Source organism: Ochlerotatus camptorhynchus, unplaced genomic scaffold (genome assembly GCF_037179485.1).
Source record: "Ochlerotatus camptorhynchus isolate MF236.1 unplaced genomic scaffold, CSIRO-AGI_Acam_v1.1 ptg000188l, whole genome shotgun sequence".
NCBI lineage: Eukaryota > Metazoa > Arthropoda > Insecta > Diptera > Culicidae > Ochlerotatus > Ochlerotatus camptorhynchus.
The window spans coordinates 979,687-993,704 of record NW_027040678.1 but is presented as its reverse complement, the minus strand read 5'-3'; the positions used below and the strand labels follow the sequence as shown (position 1 = coordinate 993,704).

Below are 14,018 nucleotides of genomic sequence, written 5' to 3'. Positions count from 1 at the left end.
GCAAGCACCCGACCAACCGTTCGTGAAACTTCTTCAAAGTTCTTTATACATAAATAAAGATTTATGTCGGCAATTCTTTACTTTAAATTTTCTATGATTACGATGTACACATTTAACAATCTTTATTGATCTATACTTACATTTAAGATTATTTCTTTATCGGTCATATGATAGTAATCTATAAAGGTGCCATACTAAATTTCTTTTAATTTCGATATGACACATGGACTTGAGTATTCTTTACAAATATTCATCAATAAATATTTAAATACTGATATCATCGTAGCTTTGAACTTTGACAAAGAACAACAAAGATTGCCATCGATGCACATTTATAATTTCCTTGTTATCGATTTGCATCGCTGGTTAAAGAGTGTTCGAGACACACCAGGTGACAGATGGCAATGTTTATATTATTTATCGACATATTCAGCATTTCATCGGAAGAAGCAATCTGCCGGTAAATGAACGAGAAGACCGATGGCCGCGACGCAGCAAATGCTTACCATTGTAGTTCTTCAAGTTTACGTCTATATATTTAATAACCCGTGATAGCATGCGTGGTGGGATTCTCGGCATTTGGAACCCAATGAGGAAAATTGATAGCTTTTTGATCTCTATTACACCTACATGGCTGGTTATGGCAAATAAATATTGAATTCATGTATGAAAAGATTTACATAAATTTCAATACACCACATACTAGAGTGTATTTGCCTGTCGTTGATAAGCTCATCAACAGCAGCCGTGGACCCGAGGATTAGCAACCAATAACGAAATCAAGTACACCCCAGATGGCATGGGATCGAAACTAGAAATTATGCAGATAAAAAATCACAAATAAAATCAGCAGTGTTGTATCGATATTTTGATTTTACAACCGAAATCGATATTTTGATCTGGCAACACAATCGATATTTTAACATTGGTAACGATTGGTGGCAATATTTTGAGAAAGATCTTTATAAACGATTCACGATTAGACTTTTAGCATCTTTACAATTATTCATAAAATGGTGACGATCGCTATCGATTTTTCTTATAACTGGCTTTGAAGATCGATGTATAGAAAATTTAAGGAAATTAACGAAATGGTGTTCGGGCAGCTGCAGCGAGGAAATCGATCGCCTTCTCGGTGGGATCCTCCAGTCGAGCCAGTCCGGTATCAGATTCTACTGCTTCATCGCATTTCACTACTGTTCCTTAAAAACAAAACCTTTAAGCTGTCAAATTAACCGGCTTGTCGAACAAGCCATTCTTCAAATGCAAACAAAGTCAGTCCAATAACAGCACTCTTGGCACTGCCGTTACAGCTAAAGTCTGGAACGCGCAAAAATTGGTCAACTTCAAATTGGTGTATTTCTATTAAATGAGTTTTCACCGTTTGCTCTGCAGTTTTCAAAATGATGTCTAAGAAAAAAGGGCCACCCACAATAGTCCGTCACCGTCAGAGTCAACTGACAGCTTGGTTTGAGCCAACGCTATTCAGTTTAGCAACCCACAAAGATGCGTTGCGCTCACTGCGCACCAGTACTAAAACGCTGACGCTGTGCTAAACTTTGAAAATTTTCAAAATTGACGCTGCGGCATGTTGCTGTTTTGTCACATCAGCGTAATCAGAAGCGTATTTTGTGCCGTGTTGCTTTGAACAATCATGAAAAACATTGTTAGTAAGAATTTGCATTTGTAAGAAGGGCCAACCCCAATTTCCAAATAAATGTCAGTGATTTTTTTTTCAATAAAATACAACTAGTGAAATAGCTTTGTAGACAATTTAAACTATTGCAATGTTTTTTTTTATATTTAACAATATTGTGTGAATACATGTTTGACCAACACATTTCGGTTAACGTATGCAGATCGTGTCGCATTGTTGCCTCTCTGAAGGGCCGCAGAGTTAATACATCTCAGAGGATCAACTAATGTACGCCATTCACCAAGTTCACTGACGTTCCCATCACCATCCCTCCTGACTCTGGACAGCCGTTGATATAAATTGACTTGAATTGGAGGTAGTTCAACATCTGAATATGGCCGGAGCAAGTTATTCTTAAAAGGAAATGCAGCCCCCCCAACAATGAAATACGGCATCACTTCATTTGAGCTTGACAACTTGCCCGGTGCTTGCAAATCCAACTCGCCATTCACCAATCGCCTCCCAAATTCAGAATTTTTGGACTTATTTTTTAAATATGAAATCTTCTACCAAAACAAATGATTAAAACGAGATTATGCTACTGTCAAAACGCAATGCGTGACGCATGATTGTGCGCAAGCGCTGCGTCAATGCGTCCGTCAGCCTTTTTGTACATGACGGATGCGTTGACGCTGACGGTGACGGACTATTGTGGGTAGCCCATAAGAGGAGCAGCGTGTCAAAATTTTGCTCGTGCTGCAAGAGAATACGACGTTCTCACACGCCAAGTTGGCAAAAATGCTGGATGTGGCCAAATCGACCGTGAAAAACGTTTTAAAGGTGTTTGGGGAGCGTCTGTCGACCGCCAGGATGCCTGGAAGCGGCGGCAATCGTAATGCGGACGTGGCAGCGACGACGAAGAAGGTGGTGCTGAAATATAAGTGGAATTCTAACCTCTCCATCCGGCCCGTCGCTGGCAAGCTCAATGTCTCTATTGCGTTTTCCTATCAAAATAATGAATAAAGAGCCAAAAGTTTCCAATGTGAAGTGTGTTTATGTCAGACCAGATAACACTAAGGCTCTACTAACTTAACCTGCCAATCCTCATCCTTAAACAGAACACTTATGATTTTTTCCTGACGCACGGCTACGCCTACATCCGCTTCTGTCTTCTACATGCAACGCAAGCAAGCGGCATCAAATTTACTCACCGGATCCAGACGTCAACCAGGATTGCGACGACACTGATGTGGCCCTCACGAAGGTACAAGAGTAAGCACAAGTTGTGGAAATGCTGGTTACCATCGCCGCTACTAGGTCAACGCCGTTGACGCCTTCTGCGGCCTCCTTCACGCACTGGTTCGATGTCGGCTGGACGTTGACCCCTTCCCACGACGGCTGTGTGGACAGCACGTGTCCCTGTCGTTGGCCTATCGGCTGACCCCCGGATTTTAATTGTGTCCAGGCTCTACCGTCGGTATGGCGTGCGCCGGTCGCTAGACTCGTTCGGCGTGATAGCTATCTAGACGGGGAAAAAAGCCCTATATAAAAGTGCGGTTAGTGTCACGCTTTTTGATCTCCATGAGCAGGAAGAAAATACCTCTTGTTGAGGGCTTCCTTTGTTTCTTGCACGTTCGTCGGGTACCAAACGATGGGGCCTTGTGTATGTCGTGCCAGTCCTCGCTGTAGAAATATTGGTTTCTTGGTCAATCAAAGCCACTTGATTTGTGCCATTTTTGGTTACCTTTTTGCCAACTCGCCTTTGCGGTGCTCCAAATTTTCGTCTGCTATCGGGTTGGTTGGTGCGGCGACGTGGCTCTGCTGCTGCTCGGGAACTGCAGTGCAATAACCCGTTCTCAACAGACTTTCCACTTTCAATCGGATTAATGTGGCTCCGCCGATCTTCCGGATCCCTGCAAGCGGACACGGCCCGTTGGTTTTCGGCGCACACCTACGTTGGTGGTCTGTTACTACACTGCACTTTCACTGCGGGCCATACAAATTTTCACCGCGACCTGACGACTTTCACTGCCACCACGTTGAGCCACCAAATCAAGACTGTGCTGTTCCTCTTCGTTTTCCTCTTTCCCTTTTTCAGCGGAAACCATCTCGGTTCGCCTTCTTTCGATGCGTCAGCAGAAGACAGTGACAGTGACGTTGACTAATTTCTCTTTCTTGCCAATGTTGATTGTGGCTGCGTTCTTTTTGCTTCTATGTTAGCTTACACTCTAAAGGTTTTTAATTTGATTTAGAGTTAAATTTTGATCGTATTAACATTGCTAAAATTGAACGCTACATCTCCCATACTACTGTGCAGCTGGCCAAGACGAGCCGAGTTTAAGAAGGTGAAGGTGGCGAACCGAGATTACAAACAAAACACGTTGGCAAAGCAGCGGTCCCGAAAGCTGTATACGAATCTGCTCACAAGGTTCGACTGTGTCTTCATGGACGACGAAGCCGGATTTCAAGCAACTTCCGGGACAGGAGTTTTAAACCGCATCAGAAAAAGGGAAGGTGGCTGAAATTTTCAAAACCATCAAACTATCGCAGTTCCCGAAAACTATCTCGTCTGGCAGGCCATATGCACGCGTGGTCTAAAAAGCGTCATTTTCATTACTACGGGAACCATGAATCAAGAGATCTACGTCCAGGAGTGCATGGAAAAGCGGCTGCTACCATTCCTAAAGCAACATAATAGACCTGTGCTGTTCTGGCCGGACTTGACGTGGTTGTGGTACCCAAAGACCACAACCCTCCCAACAGCCCAGAACTCCGCCCTATCAAACGGTATTGGGTCTTGGTCAAACGGAATCTAAAAAAAAAAAACTAATAAATCTATGGAAAACGAGCAGCAGTTTAAATCTAACTGGCGTTCTGCGGCGAATAAGGTCGATGAGACCGCTGTGCAAAATTTAATGGAAGGGGCTTAGCGGAAGGCACGGCAGTTCGGATTTGGCAAACCAAAAGAATAAACGAACATTTTTTTTTTCCTTTAAGAAAAATAAGAAGATTTTTGTGATATGAATTTTGAATGAAAGAAGCGATTTTTTTGTCGACCAATTTTTGCGCGTTCCAGTCTTTATGACACATGCGAGGCACACTGAGAAAAAAGTTAGCAGTGTTTTTGATTATGTGGAGAGCTAGCTTAAAATAGTCCTTCTTTGGTTTGAAACGGATGTGTTGAAAAAACAAACCGGCACCGTCAAAATCATCACACTCAAAGCTAGTGTCAATTAGCGCACATGATTAGATAAAATCAGGAAATAAAGTTGTAGGGGAAACGCTCCTATAGTTGCGGTACGTTAGAAGCGTTAGGTTCCTATAGTTGTGTACGGAGTCTCCATACACAACTATAGGAACCTAACGCTTCTAACGTACCGCAACTATAGGAGCGTTTACCCTAAGTCGTGTTAATTCGTATTTCATGATATAATTTCTATCGACATGTTTAAGCATAAAGATCATTAAGATTTGGGAAATATTGATGAAAATAACGCAAACCGAAATGTCAGATTTTTAGCCGAAAGCGACCCTCTTAGGGAAGCTTTATTTTGAAGTCAATTCCAAACTGCTGAATTGATCATTTATCACTGATATTTTGTCTATTTACTCTTCTTCCTTGATTTGTTTTCCGTCGATCTTGTTTTCCGTACTGAGTACCAATGCTATCGACGACGCCAGGGAGGCTTGCTCCCACACCTGGACCCTACCTATCGACCCATCAACTCATGAACCGGGGACCAATGGCTATACTTCCATTTCGAAGGAAGGCGTCATCAGATATTTTATGCCTCAGAAAATCCCGGCGGCACCGACTGGGATCGAATCCAGGCCTTTTGAGAGGCAATCACGCTTACCACTACACCACCGACGCCGCTGTCTATTTACTTAATACATGTCGCTTTATTCAAATAAACGCGCACAGAGCCCAATTTATTAATTTCTTCTTACAATTAGCTATAATTGCCACTAGGGCCAAATACTATAGCTAGGGCCAAAACTGGCTCACTTACCCCTATCTTGATATCAAAAGTCATACCTACGATTATCGGTGAAAATTTTACGTATGAGTGCTCATTGCAAGACAACCTAAATTACATTATATCAGCTATAGTCTGAACGTTAAGCGTTACTTATCCCTAATAACCCGTTCACATTACAGCCTATATCACGTAATATAGGCTGTCTTGCAATGAGCACTCATACATAGGATTTCCAGTGAAAACTAGATGTATGAGTGCTCATTGCAAGACAGCGTATATCACGTGATATACGCTGTAATTGGAACGGGGTATAATGCAGGGTTGGTAGCGAGTCACTTTTTAGTGACTTGGTCACTTTTTTCAAGCCAGTCACTAAAAAGTCACTTTTTTTTTAGGCCAAGTCACTAAAGTCACTTTTTCTTGTAATAAGTCACTATTTCAAACTTTTTTAAATGTGAATTTATTTCAAGATTGATCATTCTTCTGGATAAGCCTACAACAATTCGCCTAGGAACAATTCGAAATTGACGAACTGGTAAAGAGTTTTTTTTTTACGTTTAATCGTTCTTCTCTATCTACAGGGTGTCCACTCATTTGGCTAAATAAAGTTCCCTGGGTTTTCCAGGTTTTTCCATAACTTTGGCGGATAATTTCCAGGTTTATAATAAGAGAGCTATTTATGAAATGCGTTAAAAATATGACTTTTTTGTAAAACAATATTTTAGTAAGTCTAAGATCACAACATTTTTAATGTCTTGCAGTTTCGTACTAGCAAAATTGTGGAAAATTTTTAAGAAGTTCTATTAATCTCAGAAAAAACTAGATCTAGAAATCTTTGAGGAATTTCAGAGATCTTAAGCGGAAGTCCCCAAAATTTTAGCCCAGATTATGGGATTGATTTAAAAATCTATAAGCAAGATTTTAGACAAATTCAGGATAGTTCCATGAGGTGCTGAAATAATATCGAGAACCCATAAGATGTTCCGAAAGATTCAGTACAGAGACCTTCAGAAAATTTATGAAAACTTCAGAAATATTTTAGGAACTTCACGGAAATCCAGAGAATTCCAGGGAAGTTTGAAGGTGTTTACGAGAATTCCATTTATTTTAAAGCAGAACCGAGATCTTCATTAGGGTTGAGAGTTTTAGGTAAGCTCCTAGAACATCAAGACAGATCAGAGAATTATAGGGCAGTTCAAAAAATTTCAAGGAAATTTCAGAAACCAGAATTTTCGGAAACTTCGGATTGCTCAGAGAAAATTTCTGAAACACAATAAAAATTATATGAACATCCGGAAAATTTGAGAGTATTTCAAGGGTGTTATATCATGAAAATTCCAAGATCTAAAAAAAAAATTCAAAAATTTAGCTTAGTTGATTAGAGAATATCAACGAAGTTCCATTAATTAAAAAAAAGGCGAGAACTTTTAGCAAGCGCCGATATTTTCAAGAAATTCCAGAGAACTTCTAAGAAATTTAGATATTTTTATATTGTTTTATTATATTCAGTGAAGTTCCGAGTACGTCGAAGATGATCAGATAACATCAGAAAACTCACATTAACTTAAGGAAATTTGCAGTGACTTACAAGGAGTTCCTTAGAATTATGGGATATTCCGAGAAGTCTATTATTGATCCGAAAACTTTAGAAGCTTCAGAAAATTATAAATATGTTTATATCAGAAAATTTACCGGAACATTTGATCAATTTAGATAAATTCAGCAAGCCTAGAAAACTTCTTGCAGGGAAAATTAGTGATTTAAGGCAAAGTTCCATGAGCGTTTATAAACTTTATGAAACTTAAGGAAAATTGTAGAACTTAAATGAAATCAATTAAATCAATTCCAGTAAAATGGTGGGTTCTCTTTAAAAAAATACTGAGGCAGGGTAGTCTAGAAAATTTTAAGGAAATTGAGAAAGATTCTGGGCAATTCAGAAAACTCTAGACTATTGAAGAAGTTATGAATTAGTTTCGATACTTTGAACTTCAGACAAATCTTGAGAACTTCAGTGAAACTCATAGAACTACAGTAATGCCCCGTTTTTGTCAGCCCCCTGATGAATTTAGGGCTGACAAAAACGGGACACTGACAAAATCGGGACATTTTTTTTCGCTTAATTTTTTTTAACATAATCACCCTTATTCTGTATTTCGTTTCGAACGAAATTCTCATACAAAAAAATATTTTTTTGTATGAGAATTTCGTTCGAAACGAAATACAGAATAGGGGTGAATATCTTTAAATGCTGTTTGATAATGCAAGATTTATGTTTTAGGAATCATTCAATATATACGAGCCCATTTAGGGGGGCACGGGGAGCTGGAATTTCAAACTTTTCGTAAGTGTCATATAAGGAAAGACATTCTTACATTGATGGTGTGGAGGGGGGGGGGGGCTAAATGGACTTAGATAAGAATTGAATGGCCACTCAATGCATATGTTGTTAAGCATTTTCAGTAAGGACAACAATAATACTACATAGTGCATAATAAAGACTTGCATATGTCCCATGGACCCCATATTAAAATTCTCTGAATGAAAGTTGTAGAGATTTTAACACACACACACACACACACACACACACACACACACACACACACACACACACACACACACACACATATATTTTTTTTTTTCATAAAGTTATTGAATATGGTTAAATAATCAATTGACCATTTCATCTCATGGGCGAAAATCGTCCCAAACTACGCTACCAACATTTCGAGCCACGAAATTCGAGGAATTGTTCACAAAATAAATGGTTCTGCTCTCCACTGTCGCACTCTTCTCTTTTGCTCTGCATTTTCTGCCATAGGCTCTACTAGAACTGTGGAAGACGAAGGCTTTCGACAAGGATCTGTTCGTTGAGGCACTTCGTGTGGACAGGAGTCCCGCAGATCTAAATGCGGACGAGCTGACAGAAACGTTAGTGAGAGCATGTGACACGACCATGCCGAGGAAACTGGAGCCAAATAACAGACGGCGTCCAGTCTACTGGTTGAACGAGGCACTTAGCACTCTCCGCGCTAGTTGTCTCAGAGCCAGAAGACGTGTTCAGAGAGCAAGAACGGAAGCAGACAGAGAGGAACGAAGAGAAGTGTTTCGAGCGGCCAGGGTCGCACTTAAACGAGAGATTAAGCAGAGCAAGTCGAACTGTGTCGAGACGCTGATGCCAACCCCTGGGGCGACGCATACCGTCCAACGATGCCCGCTGAAATGTGCCCAGAGAAGCTGAAAGTCATCGTGGAAGGACTTTTCCCAAAGCACGACCCAACAACCTGGCCACCTACACCGTACGGAGAAGGAGAGGGAGATAACGTCGAAGTCACCAACGAGGAACTCGTAGCAGTGGCGAAAGGATTGAAGGTGAAGAAAGCTCCCGGTCCAGATGGAATCCCCAAAATAGCGTTGAAAGCGGCGATCCAGTCATCCCCGGACATGTTCAGGATGGTGCTGCAGAAATGCCTGAACGAGGGTCACTTCCCTGACAGGTGGAAGATACAGAAGCTAGTGTTGCTGCCGAAAACAGGAAAACCGCCGGGGGATCCAGCATCGTACAGGCCTATATGCCTGCTGGATTCACTCGGAAAACTCTTGGAGAGGATCATCCAAAACAGGCTGACGAAATACACGGAGAGTGAGCACGGATTGTCGGAGAGGCAGTTCGGATTCCGGAAAGGGAGATCGACGGTGGATGCAATTCGGACAGTGGTCGAGAGAGCTGAGAAGGCGTCTAAACATAAGCGGAGGGGAGATCGATATTGCGCCATGATAACGATCGACGTCAAGAATGCGTTCAACAGCGCCAGCTGGGAGGCCATCGTCGAAGCACTGCATAGAATGAGGGTCCCTGACTACCTGTGCAGGATCCTGAGGAGTTATTTCCAGAACCGGGTTCTGGTCTACGAGACAGACATGGGACTGAGATCGATTAGGATCACAGCGGGAGTTCCACATGGCTCCATCCTTGGTCCAACGCTCTGGAATGGGATGGACAACGGCGTGCTAACGCTGAAACTGCCCAAGGGAGTTGAGATCGTTGGCTTTGCGGACGACGTCGTCTTGAAGTTAACAGGCGAGACGCTGGAAGAGGTGGAAGTGTTGTCAACCGAGGCAATCGACATGATTGGTAACTGAATGCAAGGAGCGAAGCTGCAGATAGCCCACCACAAAACGTAAGTGTTATTGGTCAGTAACTGTAAAGCGGTACAGCGGGCAGAAATCACCGTCGGGGAGCACACCATAGCCTCGAAGCGTGTGTTAAAATACCTGGAAGTGATGATCGATGACCGGCTAAACTTCAACAGCCACGTCGAATATGCCTGTGAGAAGGCTTCGAAGGCCATCAACGCGATAGCTAGAATCATGCCAAACAACGCTGGTCCCTGCAGTAGCAAGAGGCATCTTCTGGCCAGCGTGTCATCATCGATACTGAGATATGGAGGTCCAGCCTAGGTTCCAGCGCTGGAAACGAAGCAGAACCAAAGGAAACTGAGCAGTACGTTCCGGCTCATGGCCATGCGAGTCATGAGTGCGTACAGAACCATCTCGTCGGAAGCAGTATGCGTTATCGCCGGTATGATCCCAATCGGCATCACCCTGGCGGAGGACAGCGAGTGCTACAGGCGGAATGAAGCCGGAAGAGTACGGAAAGTTGTGAGAGTGGAGTCATTGGCTAAGTGGCAACAGGAGTGGAACACGACGGAGAACGGTAGATGGACACAAAGACTAATACCAACAATCAATACGAAACTAACGATTTTAAATTGGCTCACTACTTGACTAGCCTATTGGTCCCAAGCAAATCGACTAACGTACCCCATTCTAGTATAAATTCCAGTACTACACTATGTTTGTTTTGATTCGCTATGAAAGTTTGACAGATAAAATTAGGGGTTCGTGGATTTTCCTATGTTTCGAGGGGTGAATCGATTAGCTTGGGACCGAAGATAGTACCAGAACTGAGCCAAAAAGTTGAGCTCGTTTATTCGGGACCAATTGAATCATATAGGCTGACAAAATCGGGTCAAAAAGCTGAAAAAATCGGGGGTAGACAAAATCGGGGGCTGACAAAATCGGGTCACCACTGTATATTCATTATTTCGCTGCGGAAGCATAAAGAGGTTCCTGAAATTTCAGAATAACTTCGAATACTTCACAGAAGTACAGAGATCTTCAGAAACATTTCGAGAACTTCAGGAACTTTTATGGACATTTCGGGAGCATCTCAAATAAGTTTAGTTTGGAGCCTTACTAACAAAGTGAATTTCAGGGGAGTTCAGTTCCATTAGTTTCACTAAATTAGCGAGAAATTTCCAGAAGTTCCCAGATTTTCGAGAACTTTAGAGATGTTAAGAAAATTATTGAGGTTTTCACATAGGTTCATAAGTTCACGCAAGCTTAAACATTTTTAGAACAGTTCAATTAAATGCATGGTAGTACAACGAGCTTCATGAGAACTGAAAACACTTTAGAGAAGTTTCGAGAAATTCGAAGAAGATATTGAACTCGCTAATAAAGCTCTAAACACAGAAAAAACTTCAAGAAATAACAGACATCCTCAGAGCAGAGATGTTCCAGAGCAGGAAAATTACATACATTTTAAAAAAGTTTCGAGAAATTCAGTAAATTGTTAACACTTTAGAGAAGATTCATGATCGTTAGGAAAATTGTGGAAACTTTAGAAAGTCCGAAAAAGTTTAGAGAAGTAGTTTCTCAAACTAAAATAGAACTTCAAGGCAGTTTAATTAAATTCAGGAATATTTCGGGAACTTTCAAGTAGTTATGAAGACCTCAGAATAGTCCATTCCATATTCAACGGAGATTTCTCATGAAAATTCGCTTGGAGTTTACTATCTTAGGCTCAGGCTTCACATGAAGTCTAAAATTCCTCAGAAGTACCATGAAAGCAGATTGCAGTTGATGTTTTTCTCATAATTTTTTTCCCAGAACACCCGTGGAATGGGTCGTTAGAAATTATAATAAAATTCCATGAGCCTTAAACTGTTCCAGGAATTTGAGTCCAGATTCTTTAAAATTTCTTGAAGTATTATAACTTTTCAGTTCAGAATTTATAAAATTGGTGGGAAATATGCATATTCTATAAACAAAAAAAAAATCATTTGAAGCCTCTGAATTCTAAAAATGTATTTTTTACTGAAGATTAATCCATTCTGGATCTATAAAGTTCAATTTGTGGAAGAAAATAGCTAGGAATATTAAATGTTTTTATTTTAAAATTCCCTGATTCTTCCAGGTATTTTCAGGAAAAATAAAATTCCCTGCGAATTCCCGGTTTTTCAAGTTTTTCCAGGTAGTAGGAGCTTGGAGGTTTAGTCATAAACTATCTATTGAATCTTTCGCTTTAAAGGTTCCTATCGTACATGTGTAAGTGTTTATGAGAATCTAATTGAATAAATCTAAAACATCAAACATTTATTTGGAATGCCATCAGAACGACTTATTTTCTTCCCTTGGGTCACTTTTTAGTCACTTTTTTACAACTATAAGTCACTATTTGGTCACTTATTTCTTCAACATGGTCACTAAAATCACTATTTTTGACAGCATTGATCGCTACCAGCCCTGCTAATGCTGTGTTCAAACTACAGAGTGATACCATGTTTTATAACAATTATCGACAAGAAAAATTTCATCAAGATAGCCTTATAACATATTACAACTCTTCAGTCTGGGCCAGTGTTTGATCCATTCAGCGTCACACACAAACTCACACATTATTTGGTACAAGAAAAGTAAAATGAAAATAGGCAACTTGACAAACAGTATCAACCGCGTGCAAAACAAAGCATCTTCAGCTTCCTTCAACGCCTTCAACAGATCAGTGCACTGCATACCACACAATAAAGAATGAAAATCATGGTTAAGGTCACGCACGTAACACACTGCACGACGCGCCACACCCGTCTCAGTGACCGCACCATACCCGAAGTGGATGTGTAACGAAATTGGAATCATCATCGTTGGCTCGTCGGGCATTGAACATCACCCCTACACAGCAGTCAGCACCCACAGACTCCCACTTGTACGATGATGAGAAAACCGCAACATGGCCGATCATTGCCCTCAGCTGTTTTTCTTGTTGGGTGGGAACCGAAGGAAATGCCATCATTATGAGTCGGTCTTCTCTTTAATGGCGTAAATTTTGTACCTACCTGAAGACGATTGATGGCGGCGTTTTTTTTTTTCAAGGCTTAGGAGGAGGGAGATATATTTTAATTATTTTTAAGTTTAATGTGACTGTTAAAATCTAAAATTTCTTCCTTCTCACTTTCAGGTCGCCATGGTTGAAGTCCAGCTGGACGAACATACCACCGTCCCGCCCAGTATGCTGATAGCATTCGCCATCTGCACCACGCTGCTGGTGGCGGTTCACATGCTTGCCCTCATGATCAGCACCTGCATCCTGCCGAACATCGAAACCGTGTGCAATCTGCACAGCATCTCCCTGGTCAACGAGTCGCCCCACGAGCGGCTCCACTGGTACATCGAGACGGCGTGGGCCTTCTCGACCCTGCTCGGGTTGATTCTGTTCCTGTTCGAGATTGCCATCCTGTGCTGGGTCAAGTTCTACGACCTCAACACGACGGCCGCCTGGTCCGCGTGCATCGTCCTCATCCCAGTGCTCGTCATATTCGTAGCCTTTGCGCTGCACTTTTACCGATCGTTGATGACGCACAAGTACGAGGTGACCGTTTCCGGCATCCGGGAGCTGGAGATGCTCAAAGAGCAAATCGAACAGGACCACTTGGACCACCATCACCACCACGGGCCACCTTATCAATCCGTTCAGATCGTTTGATTTTTGAAAGGCAATTTGTTTCAAAATATATTCATCCACCTCCACGGCGGCAACATGCGCGTGAATCTGTGATTGTGATTTCTATTTAGTTTTTCGTTGAATCTTTATTAAAGTCGATCTTTATCTTTATTTTTTTACTCTCGTTAACGTAATAGTTTTAAGCACCGGATAAAGTAACCTCATTTCCTGTTTTTCCTTCTGCATGATAAACCAACAGAAGATGAACCCTTCCACCCTAGCCACTACTAATATTGTGATTATGCGCTTATTCGAAGTGAACGAAAGACATATTATACCCCCCATAGTTAGACTACGAATGATCCACTATTTTTATGTGTTTTTTTTTCGTTCAAACTAGTAAGCTAATGGAACGAATGTTACGTTAAGTAAGTTTCTTCCCTTGTAGAAGTTGCAAGTAAAATGCGGTGTCCTGTTTTCAATTGTATTAGACACAGGACGCAACCATGATGGAGCAAAGTTGAAATGAGTTACGTTGGTTGTAAAATAATTTTCATCAAAAATAAATCCACTAATTTAAAAACTATAAAACAATAAAAAATATTTTATACAAAAA

General features: G+C 41.3%; 1 protein-coding gene across 2 annotated transcripts in view; it reads left to right on the top strand.

Moving 5' to 3' along the window:
* Orai (orai) overlaps positions 1 to 14,018 on the top strand; it is a 108,552-nt gene extending 94,534 nt beyond the window's left edge. For both annotated transcript variants that reach the window (XM_065223255.1, XM_065223254.1), the window contains exon 4: positions 12,920 to 14,018. In XM_065223255.1, coding sequence (XP_065079327.1) covers positions 12,920 to 13,444 — 525 coding nt within the window. In that variant the 3' untranslated portion in view covers positions 13,445 to 14,018. The remainder of the gene's footprint in view (positions 1 to 12,919) is intronic.